We start from the raw sequence: 17,740 nt of genomic DNA on the forward strand, positions 1-17,740 counted from the left end.
GATTTGCAACTGTCATGTTGTAAAGGTCGTGATTATAAATATTTTACCCTCTTACCTCTTTTCTTGCTTGACGCCGGGTCACCTGGCACCGATGAAGACATAGGAGCAGGTGGATGGGAACTGGGCAAGGCTTTTGGCTTCGTCTTGTTCGTTATTCTGGTGGTCTGACATTTTTGGGCATCCTGAACAGGCTGAGGTAGTAGCTCCAATGCCGTGTTCTCATTTTCCTGAGAGAGACCAACTGAACAGGGATTGAGAAGGAACAACTTCACCGCTGATTTTCTCAACAAGCCTGAATTATAGTATGCCTCTTACACTGATACAGTTCCCACCACAGTACTTACCCAATATTATCAAATTCAATACCCCAATATAGTAATCATATACATCCACTATTGTGCTTTGAATCCTGGCAACATGCACTGTAGCTGTTCAATTTGCTTTACCTCTTTTCCATGTATTTTAATTTTTAGGACATTTGTTTCCCAATGGTAATGTGGTTTTCCTGGATTAATTCACATGTTGTACATTCCAGAAAGCACATTATTGTCCATATACATCATGCACCCAAACATTTGGGAATTTAATTACTCTATTTGTATTGTACATTAACATTGCAATAAAAACTGTACCTGAATTGTTATTGACAAAACTCCAAGCCATAGATAACTGTGACCTGTGCAGGGACTCAGGCTGCCTGGGGTCTGTCAGCATGAGGTGCCCAAACTCTTTTTACGTGTGCCACATCAATTAGATCTGTCTCTTTATTTCTAACAACCCCACTACCCCATCAACACCACCATGTACCGAACTCCTATGTCATTTCTGCACTTTAATTATTACAATTTCAGAATAAAGAGTTTACTTTTGCAATGGCACCTCTCACTTCCATTTTGTACTCAGTAGTACCTCCCATTTGTTTTGCCATATGAAAGCCTCTGAAGTAAATCGCAGAAACAGTGCATCCAGGATTCTGCATATTTAGCCATGGTCGGAAAACTGGGTAATTATCACACTATTTGCGGGGGGGCAAGCAACTAAATCAGTGACTGGTGTCCACTGAGAAGCTATAAAACATAAGCAGTCCAAAGTAATCAGAGGAGATTGCTTTAGGAATACAGTATCATGTGGGTGAACATAAGACATAGGAGAAGAATTAGGCCATTCAGCCCATCGAGACTGTTCCGCCATTCCATCATGGTTGATTTATTATCCCTCTCATTCCTATTCTGCTTTCTCTCCATAGCCCTTGACGGTCTTATTAATCAAGAACCTATCAAACTCTAATTTAAATATACCTAATGATCGCCAACATCTGGCTAAAGAAATTTCTGCTCATCTCTGTTCTCGCGGAACATAGACCTTGATGAAGCTGAAACAGGTAAGACTGTAAAACCAGCTTACGTTACACTGTTGTATGATTAATTTCACCCCTAGAGTTCTCCGGTCAGAACAATGTGGAGAAATAGATCAGGATCAGAATGACACATTTCTGCCTGACTTTTTAGGTTGTTGTCCTGCATTTTCATTTTAAAAAATTTGTACGTGTTTTCTGTAATAGATAAAGCAAATGTCAGAAGCTGACCTGTTTTCACTGGGGCCATTAACTGATGTAACACTGGGCTGGTTGCTGCTTTCTCGTCGTTGGAAAGAATTTCCGTCTTCTCACTGAGAGAGTCCGCCGAGGAATCATCATTTGCTGAGCTGTTGGCATGGTACCCATTCAGTCCACCTTTTGGTAGGGGGAGATCTGCATTCTCTCCCAGTCCTTGGGTCTTTTCATCTTTTACTTGGCCATTTGCCTGTCTCAGTTTCCTTTTCCTTTTCTTATTGTGCTGGGTAAAATAAGCATTATATATAGATTCACCCCATTGCTAACCAAATAATTTAAATTCACACTATGCATTCAAAGATAAGGATTCTGAACTTTACCTTCTTTTTACCTGGCATGTTCCATTCTTTCAAAACCTCCACTGCACTGCCTGATCAAAACAGAAAATACCAGTAAGGGAAGGTTGGCATTTCACTTTGGACAGGAAGCAAATTTACTAATTTCCTGCTTTTAGAACACAGTTTGAATGAAATTAGATCAAACAATTTCATTTGACAGAATCCCTGTCTCTTTGCTTATTTGATCTAATTTAATGGAAAAGAGATTCCTTGGAGTGCTCTGTCCCATGATTTTGCTGGAAAACCTTTCACCAGGTTCAGTCACAGTTCTAGGAATGGGAGCAGCTCTGAAGAAATTCTGAAGTATTCATATTTTGTTTGATCAGAAGCTTAACATATAAATCAAACATTTCTTCCCAGACTAGGCTTCTTCCATATGACACAGATGCCTTTTAACAATGACATAGCTCACATTATTAGATCATGATTCAATGACCTGAGTAACTTTGACTCAGCTGTTACAAGACCAATGCAAAAAGAGGTACCTTCCATTTTCCTGAGTATAAGCATAATAATGAGCTATTGCAGCCACTTTTTAGCAGAACTAAAACAATTCTCTGCGTGTTTCTCCAGTGATTTAAATTTTAGCAACCTTAAAAGAGGACCACAAATGGAGGTAGTGCATTTACCATGACATATTTCTCAGCTTGGTGACAGAGCTCGGCAGAAACATGAGAGGCAGGTTGGACAGAGATAACCAAAGGAACGGTATTAAGGAAGCCTTTCAAAGTTTGGTATTTGACAGACTCCCAGAATGGGAAAAAGGCAGCTGAAGGTACTATCGTTGATGAGCGTGGGGCAAGGCAAGTGAGTGATGGGGTGGCGATGCAGTAAGTTGCAGGCGAGGCTACAACTAGACTTGAGGACATCAATGTGAATCTTCACATTCATGCATCAAAGAACAGGGATTCATTGGGAAGTGGGAAAAGATCAGAGTGGTACTTAGATTTACAATGGATGTAAACACCGGCAATCTGGAAGAAATTGAATTTGTGGAATATGGGACTTGGAATGCCAACACCAAAGTTAAGATCTAGAAGACTGATGCAGCATAAGGTAAAGAGTGACTATGTGAAACTTTGGAAGTAAAAAGTTTTGATTGAGTTAGCTGTGGTTTATCTTGTGTATTCCATGTATAGTTATACACTGCATGATTCATAATAGACCTGCATTGTGGCTGGATATACTTATGGAACGTTACTTTTGCTAATTCCATTACTTCATCTCTTCCTTCTTTTAATTCTCATCATTCAAATAATGGAGTCCAAGTGGTCCTGAAATTGAACTTTTCAAAAGTGAATGACTGGCTTTGTGCTGTAATAAGTGACAATAAAATGGAAAAAATGCTGATGTTTGAATCATCTACTTTGTGAAATGATCATTAACCTCTGAAAAAAATATAAAACATTCTCACATTTCAAAGTAAAAAGTTAATGTCATCTTTCGGTGACATCAGTCAGCACAACAATCACCTTCCACATCTTGTTATCAGACCAATGTAGTTCAATGTATTCAGAAATACTTGTAAGCCTGATCTAAAGGAGACAAAGGAAATTGCATCGATTGGAATCTAGAGTAGCAAACAATGTGTTGGAGGACATCAGTGCATCAAACATCATCTGTAGAAGGAAAGGAATTGTCAGTATTTTAGGTTAAAACCCTGCATTAAGATGCAGTGTCTCAAGTCCTGATGCAGAGTTTCAACTTGTGAAGTCCGCATTTCTTTTCTTCCCACAAATGCTGCTCAGCCCACCAAGTTCCTCCAGCAGACAGTTTGTTAAGCCTGTACAAGTGCTCCTGTAATATAGACATAAATCCCACCAAGACAGCAGAGGAAATTTAAAATTTGTGAACTCAATAAATTTGTTTCAGTTTGCCCTGAAAGAAAATTGGTCAAAAATTTATAAAAAATCAGTTACCCCTATTCTATATACATAACTTGAATGTGATCAAACCCAGTGTGGTTGCTTTGAAGTAACCTAGAAGCCTCTCTATTCACGGACAACCAGACTTACCGGTAATGTTCAAATTCCATGACTGCATAAAGCAAAGTAGAGTCAAATGTTTAAAGGTGATGACAAGCTTGGTTACAGTTGGAGAATGTAATTTTCTTACCATCCATAAAGGCCTGCACTGCCTTGTCTACATTGTTGTCAAAATGTTGAAGCACCAGGACAATTTCATTATTACTTCTGTTTGGAACCACAGTTCGAACAGCAGTGATCTGGAATTGGAAACAGAGACAATAGTAAATCGATTAGCTCTCCACTTTTGTGATGATAATATTGCTCCCTCTTTTCCTGACCTTTTTTAATCATTGGAAAGACCAGTAAAGATGGTCTAGACACTATGAAAAGCGTAACCCACATCTAACTTCTCTACACTGTGCGTGAATCATGAATCTAATTCTATAAAACTTATAAGCATAAATCCTAATGGAAAGGAGGGGGTTTCATGCACAAACAAGAGAAAATATGCAAGAGCTGGAAATCCAAGCAACACCCACAAAATGCTGGAGGAACTCAGCAGGCCAGGCAGCATCTATGGAAAAGAGTAAACAGTTGATGATTTGGGCTGAAACTTCAGCAGGTCTGGAGAAAAAAGATGAGAATTCAGAGTTAGAAGGTGGGGGAAGGGGAGTAAGGTGATAGGTAAAACTGGGAGGGTGGGGGGGAGGGGGGTTCATGTAGATAGGTCCAGTGACCAGATAGGGTCTTGGATGAATTGAATTATGATTTTCTGTGTTGCTCCTTCTATAAGAGTTTTTCAAGGAGATGGTATTGTATCCCCATCATAACAGTCTAGTAATCACATCTTTCCACTTAATTAATTATTATTTCATGGTCCTGTAATTTCTGTGGAGCCAGTTTGCACAATGCCTTACAGTGTTAGCAATCACCATTCAGGCTTTGATTCCCAATGCTATCTTTAAGGAGTTTCGACATTTCTCCCTGTGACTACATGGGTTTCCTCCGGGTGTTCAGGTTTCCTCCCACATTCCAACAATACACTGTTAGGTTTAGAGTCAGTGAGATGTGGGCATGCTATGTTGACAGCAGAAGGGAGTGGACGGTTGTGGGCTGCCCCAGCACAATCCTCAGACTGTGTTGGTCGCTGGTGCAAATAACACTTTTCATTGTATGCTTCAGTGTTTCAATGTTCACGTGACAAATAAAGCTAATATCTTTTAGTCCCCCATTTGCCTTTTGTTTGGTCTGTCACAATCCCCTATTGACAGCTGTGGCTGGAGTCTACCTATCTAAGACAGCCATGTGTCAGGCCAGCAGCATTCAGCAGGCCTTCCTTCCCAGAGAAGCCCTGTAGTGGACTATCAGTAGCAATATCAACTGTATGGGAACAGGCTCTGCGTTGTAGCCAGCAGTAGTTCCCTCCCAGGAGAGGAAAGCCACGTCAACTGCACAGTTCATCCACAAAGAATAAACATACAGTATGTGCACTGGTGGTGACCCAGACCCTTCGCTTGCCTCTCACAGAATACAAGAAAAGGACCTTCAGATTGCTCAGAGGAAACACATTGATAAGTAAGGAGCTTACTACAGTCTCTGTGTTTTATTATTTGTGAGGTTAGATGCAAGAAAAGGCATACTTATTTGATGCTGATGAATCAGTTTAGTGAATGCTTAGAGACGGAGTCGTAAAGAATGAAGACTATTTTGTTATTTTTGCTGGAGACCCGATGTGGAATGTCTTTCTATTTGATCATAAGCAAGAAAGAGTTAAAGTGGTGTCACACAGAACACTCTGATGCTGTGAAGTACTCTCAAGGCTGCTATTACTGAGTCTGGGTTATTGTGGTACCTCCATAATTTAGTTCACATTTTAACAGTAAATCTAAACTCTAGCCCCTTTTGATTGATGAGGCTCTGACAGGCACTGAAGGCCTTGAACTCTTGATTTCAATTATGTTCCCTGCAGACCAAGCAGATGCCTGGCTCTTCATGGAAGAAAGGCAGCAAAGCAAACCAAGAAGAGGAACTAGTTATGTTTACAAATTCTGTGTTAATAGAATCCTTTCACCACTCATGCACAAGCTATGATTACCCAGCCTAGGGTGAGCATACGTCAAAGGAACTCTTGAAGAAGCAAGTATCTCAAACGTTCTTCTTGCTCAGTTAGTCATCGATTTGGCAATTAAATACTGCGGCTAGCCACACCTACTATAGGTTTGACTTTAGCAAAGCTGTTAAGGAGAGAGTAGAGAGGTGGCAATTAAAGCAAAAGGCAAAGACATAAGACTCGATCAAGGTGAACAAAGCATGAGACTCAGAAAAGGGGCCTTTTCAGTCCTTGAGCCAAAATAACATTTGGTACACAGTGAAAGTAGGATGCGAATAGTCTATATCAATCAGATGATTGCACCAAGGCATAACAATGTTACTAAAGGAATACATGATGATAAATCCATTCCATTCCTGACATTGCCACAGACAAATAATTGGTGAAGGGCCTCTGTGGGTTGAGCTTAGCAGCTGCGCATTCTACAATTTAAGGATCTAATCTTGTATTCATAGCTGAAGGGGTCAACATGGCCAAATAAACCAAATGACACACTGAATTGATCGTGGTTATATGGAGGTGGCAGCTGTACACGGACTTGCTTTCAAAGAGGAAAAGCGGGGTGATCTGCTTGTGTATGATATAGAAACAAGCCATCTGACAACACTATGATGTTATGTGATGTCATCATGTGCATATGTGACATAAACATCACTTGTTCGCCTCTTGCCTCTTGACCAGAATAAGATACGCACCACTATTTAGATGACATTAGCATTGTATAGTTATTAGACTAATCACAGGTTACTGGAATTCCAAACCTCAATATGAGAAAAGGGGTGCCTGAAACAATTATATCTGATGGTCCAAATGTTTTCTCCATTAACATACTGAATGAGTGCACATCAGCACAACTATTTTGATGCAACCAATTTAATGTAAAACTCCCCTGTGTATCCTACCTCAAGGTTGATAATCCTAGCTGTATTTGCTGCTTTTCAAAAGATGTTCCTCTCTGATTATTGTGATCGATGATGTTGATTTAACTGGTAATCATCACTATGCTGTTTAGTATGAATGCTCACTGAATCAACATGTTAATGTGACAAATATGTCTGAATTCATTCACTTACCCTGGATGTCAGACCATAGAATGGAGTGCTGCATAGATGTAAAGTTTCTGTATTCTAGTTTGATGGATTCTAGACAAGCATAGGACATGACAGGGGCTGTTTGCCTGCATAAGGGGGCTTTGGGAAACAGTGAGGGGTCTTCACTTTTGGTCAATAACAAATAACAGCCTGAGATGAGGATCAATGTGGTGAAGACTAAAGAAATACTCATAGCCTTACTGGCTGAGAAGAAAAGTTAAAATAGTTCTAAAATATAGCTGTTCTAGCCCAGATCACATTTCTTTGTATGCCTGCTTTCATGGAGAAACTGTCTCTGCCCTCCACTCTAAATAAAATTGTATTTGTGCCCTAATTACCTCCTTGGGTCTTTCTCTGACGAAAAACCCTCTTTAAATTGGAAGAAATGTAAATGAATGGCTGCTTCAATTGAAAAAAAATGTTTAGATGTATGGACGGTGGGAAAGGAAGAGATAAAAGAGTGGTCATAGCTTGGGAAAATGCCCTGGAAGGGGGAATAGTTGATGGAGATGGATGAATGGACCAAGGAGTCACAGAGGGAACAGGGATCTGAAAGGGGAGGATGGAAAAGATGTGTCAGATGGTGGAACATCATTGGAGATGGTGGAAGTTATTGGAGAAACCAAAAGTAGATTGGCTAACCACTTTGTAGTACATGACAACCCTGAACTTCCAGTTTCAAGTAACTTTAATTCTCCATCCTACTCACACTGAGTTTGCTACACCAATAATGTCCAATGTAAACCTCAGGAACAGCACCTCATTTATTAACAGTTGACAAACTCTCCCTCTCTACCTTTCTCTCTATAGCTCTGTGTTTCACTTTCTTTTCATTTTTCATTTCTGCTTCCAACTGCTGTTTTGTAAAATAATTGTTACATTGCCAACTTTGATTGCACCCTATCACAGGCATTCCAGCAGGTCCTTCCCAACTTCCCTCTCCATCTCTGCCACTTAACTTACACTTGCTGTCTCACTTCTCTGGTGCTTTGAGCTAGAATATTGACTCTTGTTTTTTTCCCGACAGTTGCTGCCGGCCTTGTAGAGCAGTTCCAGCATCATCTCTTTTTGTTTTGGACTTTTAGCATTGGTCAGTTTTTGGCTTCCACCTGCAATGCTCAAATGCACAATTTTGAAAGTAGTATCCCTAACCTGTATATCTTACATAACATAATCCTCATACAGTGTTTATTTTGCACTGATTTCCTTAAACCTATAGCAATAAGTTATAAGTCTGGAACTCTATAAGTTTGGAACTCTTACCTTTTCTTTGAACTTTTCCTGAACATTGGTTTCAGACATTGCTGCCTTGACTGGACTGATAAGAAATACTGTCTCACCAAACCTGCAGAAAATACAAACAAAATATCAGTAGTCTAACTGTGCTTACACTGACCTGTTTGTCCTTTGCCTCCAACTCTGCCAGGATGTGGCTTAGTGCAAATTGAAAGAATAGCATCTTACATTCTGTTTGGATAGTTTGCAACCCAATGACATGAACGTTAACAGAAGAGATTCTGCAGATACTGGAAACCTTGAGCAACACACACAAAATGCTGGAGGAACTCAGTAAGTCAGGCAGCATCTATGGAGGGGAATAAACTGTCAACTTTTTGGGATGAGACCCTTCAACAGGCCTGGAAAGGAAGGCAGAAGAAGCTAGAATAATAGAGGAAGGAGTACAAGCTGGTAGGTGATAGGTGAGACCATCCAGATTTTTACTTCATCTCTCCTCTCCCTCCTACCCACCTTCCCCCTCACCTGGTTTCACCTATCACATGTCAGCTTGAATGCCAGCACAGTTACAACATGACAAATCTAAGTGAATATAAATTATACATGAATACTAGGGTGGGTGTGAATGAGTGGAAGATGACGTAGTGTGAGGTGAGGAGCACTGAATCTTAACTAGAATCCTGGATGTCTGTGCTTCCCTCCACATTCCAATTCCCCAGCAGACATCCTTTGTCCCCACTTGGAAGTTGGCGTGATTCACGTTTGGGCAAAGAGCACTTCACAGCGGGGCACAGGACCAAGTGGTTCTGCCCCCTGAACTGAAAGATGACTAAGCATCACTTTAGCTGTTCATTTTGCTGAGGTCTGGGTATCACTGAGAAATCCAATTTGCCAACTGAACTTGAGGGAGCAGGTTCACAGATCATCCATCATCTGAATCCCTGAAAAACCCAGTGGTGGGTAGAATCAAGATTGGTTTTGAGTTATTAAAATTTCAACCACTCATGTCATTCTGCTAAAATTCATCTCTGGTTTTGAGCACATTTAAGCACATTAGAGCTTTGACCAGCAGCCAGTCTGGACATTGGAAGTTTGGAGTGGAGGGGACTTCAATCAGGTCCACTGTCTGAGGATAAAAGGCAAGAGCGGGTTGTGGCAATGTAATAGAACTTTGACTGGTGACCAATCGGCATTTGGGGATTGATTAGTAGGAGCATATTAAAGGAAGGTAGGGGTAAACACAGTGGCCATCATCTGAGTGGGCAGAGTCAGAGTGGTGGTTTTAAGGCTTCAGCTCTTTGAGGCTTCAGTGAAGAGAGGCTTCACCTAGAGAAAGCAAAGGAAAGAAAGCTCTTTTTTTTCTCTTCTTTATATCTGTTCAGCTAGGACAGTACAGATGACGGGCAAGATAGTAAAATGACTCTTTTGTGAGATGTGGGAAGGCAGGAAGACCTCCAGCATCCCTGGTGACTACAATAGCAAGAAGTGCATCCAGCTGCAGCTTCTAACAAAATGCTTTAAGGAGTTGGAGCTAGAATTAGATGAACACCAGATTCTAGGTATGAGATATTGTGGGCAGTTTTGGGCACCTTATCTTGGAAAGGATGGGCTGAAACTGGACAGAGTTCAAAGGAGGTTCACGAAAATGATTCCAAGATTGAATGTCTTCTCATATGAAGAGAATTTGATAGCTCTAAGCCTGTACTCACTGGAATTTAGAAGTATGAGGGGTGACCTCATTGAAACCTTTTAAATGGTGAAAGGTCTTGATGGGGTGGGTGTAGAGAGGATGTTTCCTATGGTGGGAGAGTCCAAGACCAGAAGCTACAGCCTCAGAACAAAGGGGCATCATTTTAGAATGGAGATGAGGAGGAATTTCTTTAGCCAGGGAGTGATTAATCTGTGGAATTCTCTGCCATAGGCAGCTGTGGAGACCAAGTCTGTGTGTATAATTATGGCAGAGGTTGATACATTCTTGATTGGTCAGGGCAGGAAGGGATGTGGGGAGAAGAAAGGAAATTGGTGTTGAGAGGAAAATTAGATCAGCCACGATAAAATAGCAAAGCAGATGTAATAGACCAACTGACCTAATTCTGTTCCTATATCTTATTTACACAAAGCAGTGTCACAAGAAAACAGCATCCATCATCAGGAACCCCCACCACCCAAGGCATACTCTCTTCTCGCTGCTGCCATCAGGAAAGAATGTACAGAAGACTCAGGGCTCACACCACCAGATTCAGAAGCAATTATTGCCCCTTAACCAATTTGGCTCTTGAACCAAAGGAGATAATTTCACTCAACTTCACTTGCTCCACCATTGAAATGTTCCCACAACCTATGGACTCACTTTCAGGGTCTCTTCATCTCATGTTCTCGATATTTATTGTTTAATTTTTTTTTGTGTATTTCCACAGATTTTTGTCTTTTGCACTTTGGTTCAACGCTCAAGTTGGTGTGGTCTTCCATTGATTCTATTTTGGTTATTTTTCTATTATAAATTTTTTGAGTAAGCCCACAAGAAAATGAATCTCAAGATTGTATATGTGACATATATATACACACTTTGATAATACATTTATTTTTAATTTTAAACTTTGAGCTTTGGTTTCAAGTCAAATTAGACCACATTTAGTTAATGTGAGTTGAATGTGAATTGAACCTGGTTTTCAAGGTACAGCATTGCAAGCAGAGATAACAGTCACGATAGCAATAGGTCTATGAGTTTCCAAATTACATACATGGTTACAGTGTCAATGCTGGGGTTTTTTCAGGATTAATCCATTGCCCAAATATTTCATTTGCTCTTGAACAATGTGGCCTTTTGCCTAACCAAAGTTATATCACTTTCATTTCTGCATTTAAAAGACATTGCGGCAACTAAACCTTCCAATGAATTGAAATTTGATAGCCCAAGTGAAGCCTAAAACATATTTATTGAGATCCTGGGATTTATCACTTTCACTCAAGAAATGCAGAATATTAATTCCAATGTCATCTCTCTTCATTTATTAGTGACAGCACATCTAACAACATTATAAGCACAAAAATGCAAATTTCTTACAAATACGATAAAATAAAATCTTTTATTCTGCAGCAGTATGTTTTCCTACGTTTATGCTGAATGGTCAATTGCATTGACCTCAACATCTCACCTTCAAAACTATGTACAAAAAAGAGGTATACATCATGCCTGGAGTCCACCACCAATTGGTGCCAGGTCAGAAAGTCTGTTTATAATTCTTCCTCCAAACTGGCTTCTTAGCAAATCAGTTCTTTAACTTCCCTCCTCAAACCTAAGCTTTCTCCATCACAGTCCCCTTTTCACAGACAATGTCAAAATCAAGGCCTATTAGTATATTGTTCAATTACAAAAGTTGAACAAAGCTTTAATGTGCCCCAGAGATTGATCAGAGATTGCCAATTTGTATTTTGAGTCCTCACTGTCCTCGGTAGCAACAGTGAGTTCAAAAACATTCCAAAAATCTTATTCAATTTACAAAACAAATATTTCTGTTACTCACAATTATGAGTCACTGAGCTGCTAGATCACAGTGCACCTAACACAGCTTAACTCAAGTACTGCTAAACTTCAATTACATAACAATGAAAGTTTACAAGACTTCAAGTTGGATTGAAACTTGGCTAGCTGAACAACCTGGAAATCAAAAGTAGCTGAAGTTAAAACCTGGAAAAAACTGATATTCTTGTACTATTGTTCGATACCCTCCACTCCTGCGATGGGTTATATTGCTCCTGGCTATCTCTCCAGAGCAACTCTTTCTACAGCTTTCCATTTTTCGATAAATACGTGAAAATATGTGAATCTGTTGCTTTCGTGATAAAAGCATATCAATGGGAAGAAATTAATGCACAAGACTGGAGAAACTGGAGTAATAATACACAATGTTAGCAATAATATCAGCAGTGCTTTTAGAGATCACATATTAGTACGTTTAATGAAAAGGAATAAAAGATTAAATACATTTTGTGCTAGTTGAAAGGATTATCTACTTTTTTCTTTTTACAGATCATTTTTTGTTCTTCTCTTCCACAATGCAGCAGCTTCATTTCACATTGAATGATAACAACTATAAATAACACAGAAAGCTCAGCACATTAGTCTGGTCTTCACAAACATCCGGATTTGTATTACGTCAAATCTTTATCTCAAATTCCTGCAACTCTGAGATTGATTTTCCTGAGAATTGCACTGCATGGGACACATGAACTCGATGGCTATACCACCACCTAAATACCCAGCCGTAGATAATCCTTTGCAAATGGATGGTACAAAATAGCCTCCTAACAGAGAAGAAAGGTCTCAGCCCAAAACATCAACAGTGCATTTTTCTCCACAAACGCTACCAGACCCACTGAGTTCCTCCGGTAGCTAGCTACTTTTTACTCCAGGATTATCATTTCTATCAAAAAGTAATTTTCTGGATCTTATCCTATAAATGATCTGTCATCATTAATCCAATGCTACCCTTCGCTCTCCCACAAAGAATCTACCCAGTAGATGGAAGTATATTTAACATAAGAGGCCTGGTTCTATAAAATTGCAACTCCACTCTTCCAAACCTCTGGAAAAGGCATACACAATGTATATCTGATCCATTGCAGTCCACTCTTCCTTACAGCCCAGCTAAGTAACAAAACCAGGTAATGTTTTGGAAGATACTAAAAGATCGTTTTTTTAGAACATATGCATCAAAAAGTCACATTTCCTACCTGTTCAGAGTTTTGTTAATTTGTGTTACGCTTATGAACATGCTGGTCATTCAGATACCTAGACTCTGAAATTTGTCTTGCCGTGGCTATTATCTGAGTGTAAAGGACAATAATTTGTCTCCAACTTGCTATGGAACATGTAATGCATTAAGTCACAATTTCCACCCTCTTTCACATTGATAAGAGTAGGGAAACATCTGTATGCTGATGTGTGCACACAAAACGTGAGCTGTTGTTCATGGCTGATTTGACACAGTGCTGCCAAATGCAGACCTCAATAATGTAACTGATGCTACTTGTCAAATGTACATGCAGGAATCTGCACTTAACAGCAGGGGAAACCACTTTATACAACCTGACCATAACCCAACTGCTCTATTTAAAGGGAACAACAAATAATTTGGATGCTTCTGTTGATTAATTTATGATTTACTGGCTAAAGTAACTTATTGGTCGAGCATTTCCCAGAACCTATGGAAGTTTGCAGTCTACACTGAGTGTCTCATGGAAGGAAGTGATAGTGCGTGTTGACTTCAAGCATTAATAGAATATTCAGAATGCTGGAGACACTTCGGGGGAAGCAGTGTCTATGGAAGGAAATGGATAAGTTGATGTTTTGTGTTGAGACCCTTCATTTGAAAGTATAACGAAAGGTCTCAGCCAGAAACATCGACTGTCTATAAATCTGAGGCAAACTATCTGTAGCTTTGGAGATCTATTTGACCTGACTTGACATTTCCTTTCTTGATTTTGCATGTTTCTTGAGGTTGTCATGGAATCTGTAAGTAGAAGACTGTGCTTACCCTGCAAAGCTCGCTACCTCACTCTCCAAAGCAGCATTAGACAGCGGGATAAATGGGAATTTTGTGCATATCTTGCACAAAGTCAAAGCTGTTATATCTCGTCCTGCTTTGTGAGCTCAGCACTTGCTTATCAACCCTACCCACCCTGGGCCCTCAGCATTAACGCTAAATCTACCAAGGTCAGCAGTAAGATGTTAATCTTGACTCAGTCTCTCCCTTCCCTTCCTCAACACTCTAAGTGCATCATAGTGACATTCCTTTAGCTTTCCATAATCAGCTCAACAACTTTATTAAGAGAAGCTGCCTTTGCTGTTGTGGAGCTAAGAATGAAGTTGACATTTATCACTTTGTGGAGGCCACATGCATACAGCACCAGCTAGAACAAACAACAAAAGTCCTACCAGAGACACCCACTCAAAAACCTCAAGTGTAGTTTAGAATTACTTCCCCAATTAAATTGCAGCAAGACCTGCTTTGATTGTAATGTATGTGTAATGGCCAAGTTTACAGGGTCAAGACCTTAGTATTGAAACCTAGATTATAATCCTTTGTTGATCAGAATTTGTTCATAATGCATTGTGTTCTAACAGAGGCAATCTCATACCTCAAGATGCAAAGAACAGTTTAATGACAGCATGGATCTGATTGCACAGAGGCAGTAGGAAAATACCTCCATACTGTGGAAGCAAGGCTACCCTGACCAGAAAGGAACTCTGACAGTGTTTTATGGGAGACCGGCAGTTGCCCAAGCTGCAAGTCTCCCCTCTCCATGCCACCAATGTTGTCCAAGGGAAGGGCATTAGGACCCATACAGCTTGGCACCAGTGTCGTTGCAGAGCAATGTGTGGTTAAGTGCCTTGTTCAAGGACACACATGCAGCCTCAGCCAAGGCTCGAACTAGTGACCTTCAGATCACTAGATGAATGCCTTAACCACTTGGCCATGTGCCAACACATCTACCTGATACTGATGCACCAAAAGGGTCCTTGGCCACTGCATGGTTTTTCCATGTCATTACCACTTATACCAAGAGATTTTGTTTGGACGTCCGGTAAGTAAGTGTAAAAGGGGTATTTTGACTGGAAACACTTGAAATGCTCCCTGCCTTCCTGCAGATACTAAACCAAGTATTTGTATCTAAATCTCCTCAGCTCATTCATCAACTACCAGCTAGCCATTTAATTCTGGAATTTTTTCAAATGTTTTGGAGTTTGAAATAGAAGGCTGACTGGGTCTGAAAATTCAAATTCGTTCTCAGAGTCTTAAATCTTTTTGAATGTATTCCTCAAAACAACCTGCTTCAGCATTGAATGGATTTCTCTAGACAGAGGAAACCTCACTACAATTCACCCTTTTAGAAATCAATTGCAGGGAAGCAGACATTAAAGTCACATATTTTGTATAAATAGTGAGTTCCAATGAGATTGATGGGGAATTAACTGCCATTAGTATACTGGAATAGTGATGACAAAAGTTATCAATTGCCTCCTATGCCTGCAAGGCAAAGAATATCAGTTTAATTCAAATTACTGTCCAAAGGTTCCTGGAAAAGCATTGCAAAGACACTGGTAGGACTGGAAATCATGGGTGAAACCACCTCATAAAGATGTCCTGCTCAGTAAGTGGGTCTTGACCTTGATCTGGACTTCTTCTAATAAGAACAATTTTTAATAAGTTTTTAAATATGTAATCAGTAACAGGTGAAATGAACAGATTTTTTCCTTCAAATGGGAGGAAATCAAGAAAAAAATCAGTTAAAAGCTAATATGTATCGGAAGCAATAATGGTATGGTATTCATTTTTTCTAACTATTTCTATAACTGGACATTTGAAATACCATCACATGGAGATTGCTAATGTGCAATGCCAGTTGGAATTCAAATTTCAGGGAGCAGAGATTTTTAAAAATCACCTTTTTGGTTCAGTTCCAATGAAGATGGTTAATTAAAGGTTTTAGTTTGTGCTGTCTTTTTAATTCAAATACAAAACTTAATAATGGAATGCTTCTACATGAAAGCCTCTAACTGTGAGGAAGAAATTCTGCAAGAATAAAATTGATAAAAGCTGCAGATTATATTACTGATAATAGCTTTTAACTTTCAATGTGATTCCTCACTGTTCCCAATTATTTTTTTTGCTCACGTTATGAGCTTTAAGCTCATATTCAATGCTTATGAGATCCTGTAGACTTCTTCAAATGTTATTCAGTCAAACAATTGTAAAATTCTCTAGTAATTTGGTTGGGCTTTAAAGCAGACAGCATGGAGAAGTGATCTAGTCTAAAAGAAATTACGTGCATTGATAAAGCTCTTTATTCTTGGTATATAGCAAGTAGCCGCCCGTGAAAGACTATTGAAATGAAGTCACCATTGTTTTGTAGAGAGCTCCAGCAGACAAATCTGCACTTAACAAAATCACATAAACAGACAAGAAGATAAATATCCCACTGAACTTCTTGGGTGGCAGGAACTGACCACAAACTATGATAACTCTCTGAATAGTGTTCTACAATTTCTTCCATTATGTCAGCAGAGAGACAGGATCTTAGTTTAGCAACAAACCAGAAACAAATGGTTTTTCTGAGTCACTCTCTCTCTCTCTCTCTCTCTCTCTCTCTCTCTCTCTCTCTCTCTCTCTCTCTTCTCTCTCTCTCTCTCTCTCTCTCTCTCTCTCTCTCTCTCTCTCTCTCTCTCTCTCTCTCTCTCTCTCTCTCTCTCTCTCTCTCTCTCTCTCTCTCTCTCTCTCTCGTCAAGAAATGGAAACAAAAGTTCAGGTAAGACTATAACCCACACATTTCAAATTGAACAATAAGTCAAGCTGTAAAAAAAAACCAGAAAATTATAAAGAGAGGAAACACACTGTTCAAATGTGAGTGGGGATTTTCTTCTGTAATTTCTGTATAACAAAACAAAATAGTTCAAGCAACACACACAAAATTCAATTTTAGAAATGGTGCAAAAGGAGTAGAGGGAACATGTAGATTTATGAGATTAGACTAATAAAAATATTAAAAGAAACTGTATTTTATTAAGTATATATAAAGGAAGTGAGCCATAAGGTACAAGTTAGCCCCTCACAAAACATGGGAAATTTCTAAAGTAGAACAAAATGCCAGTGGGAAATAGTTCAGACTCCATTGCTGATCCAAGGTCAATCCAGCTTCAACCGATGACCCGCAGTAAACAGATGATACTTACTTTCATGCATATTCAGTGGCCAAGTATTTGTCAACTTATTCACAGACAATTGAGAATGAGGGACTGGGTCTTATACTTAACATAGAGAAAAGGATCGACTAACCTTCCAATGTATGACACTGGTCCTTGAGAGGAAAAAAAATCCATAATGAAATGCTGAAAAATGTAGATCACTTCCTATAACGTGAAATCCATGTTTCCTTGAAGATAGAGATCAATACCAAACCTCTCACCACCTTCAATGCTCTCCACTCTGTTATGTGGGAGGTGGCCTTCTTTGTGCTCTTGACTAACTTGTGCATTCAGTCTGTTCACCAATGGACCAATCTTCTTACTATGCATCCCCAGAATTCCCCAAGCACTTCCTTTTAGGATCTTCATCCATATTCTTCAGGCCCCTACCACTGTGTGAAGTTCTCCTTGGAGAATCATTGCTACAGTTTTGTCACGGTGTGTGCTGGCAGTGACTGAACCCAGGTGCAGAGGACAGACTCCAATGTAGAGATAGAAACAAGAGTTTATACATAGGATTACCAGCAGAACATTGATGGCTCGTTCGAGCGACATGGTGATACAAAATCACTCTCAGTGCAAGGACCCTACGATACCCACTAATTCAGAGTCCACTTTAAATAATTACAGTACACGGAAA

The 17,740-nt window shown here is 39.6% G+C and overlaps 1 protein-coding gene across 3 annotated transcripts in view; it reads right to left on the minus strand.

Annotated features, from left to right (window-relative positions):
- Positions 1-17,740, minus strand: part of LOC140728330 (SPATS2-like protein) — a 103,194-nt gene that overhangs the window by 69,583 nt on the left and 15,871 nt on the right. For all 3 annotated transcript variants that reach the window (XM_073046895.1, XM_073046892.1, XM_073046894.1), the window contains exons 2-6: positions 8,382-8,463; positions 4,066-4,174; positions 1,933-1,982; positions 1,586-1,835; positions 56-241 (exon numbers count right to left, since the gene is read on the minus strand). In XM_073046895.1, the coding sequence (XP_072902996.1) occupies positions 56-241; positions 1,586-1,835; positions 1,933-1,982; positions 4,066-4,174; positions 8,382-8,420 (634 nt within the window). In that variant the 5' untranslated portion in view covers positions 8,421-8,463. The remainder of the gene's footprint in view (positions 1-55; positions 242-1,585; positions 1,836-1,932; positions 1,983-4,065; positions 4,175-8,381; positions 8,464-17,740) is intronic.

The sequence above is a fragment of the Hemitrygon akajei genome, chromosome 5 (assembly GCF_048418815.1).
Source record: "Hemitrygon akajei chromosome 5, sHemAka1.3, whole genome shotgun sequence".
Taxonomy (NCBI): Eukaryota; Metazoa; Chordata; class Chondrichthyes; order Myliobatiformes; family Dasyatidae; genus Hemitrygon; species Hemitrygon akajei.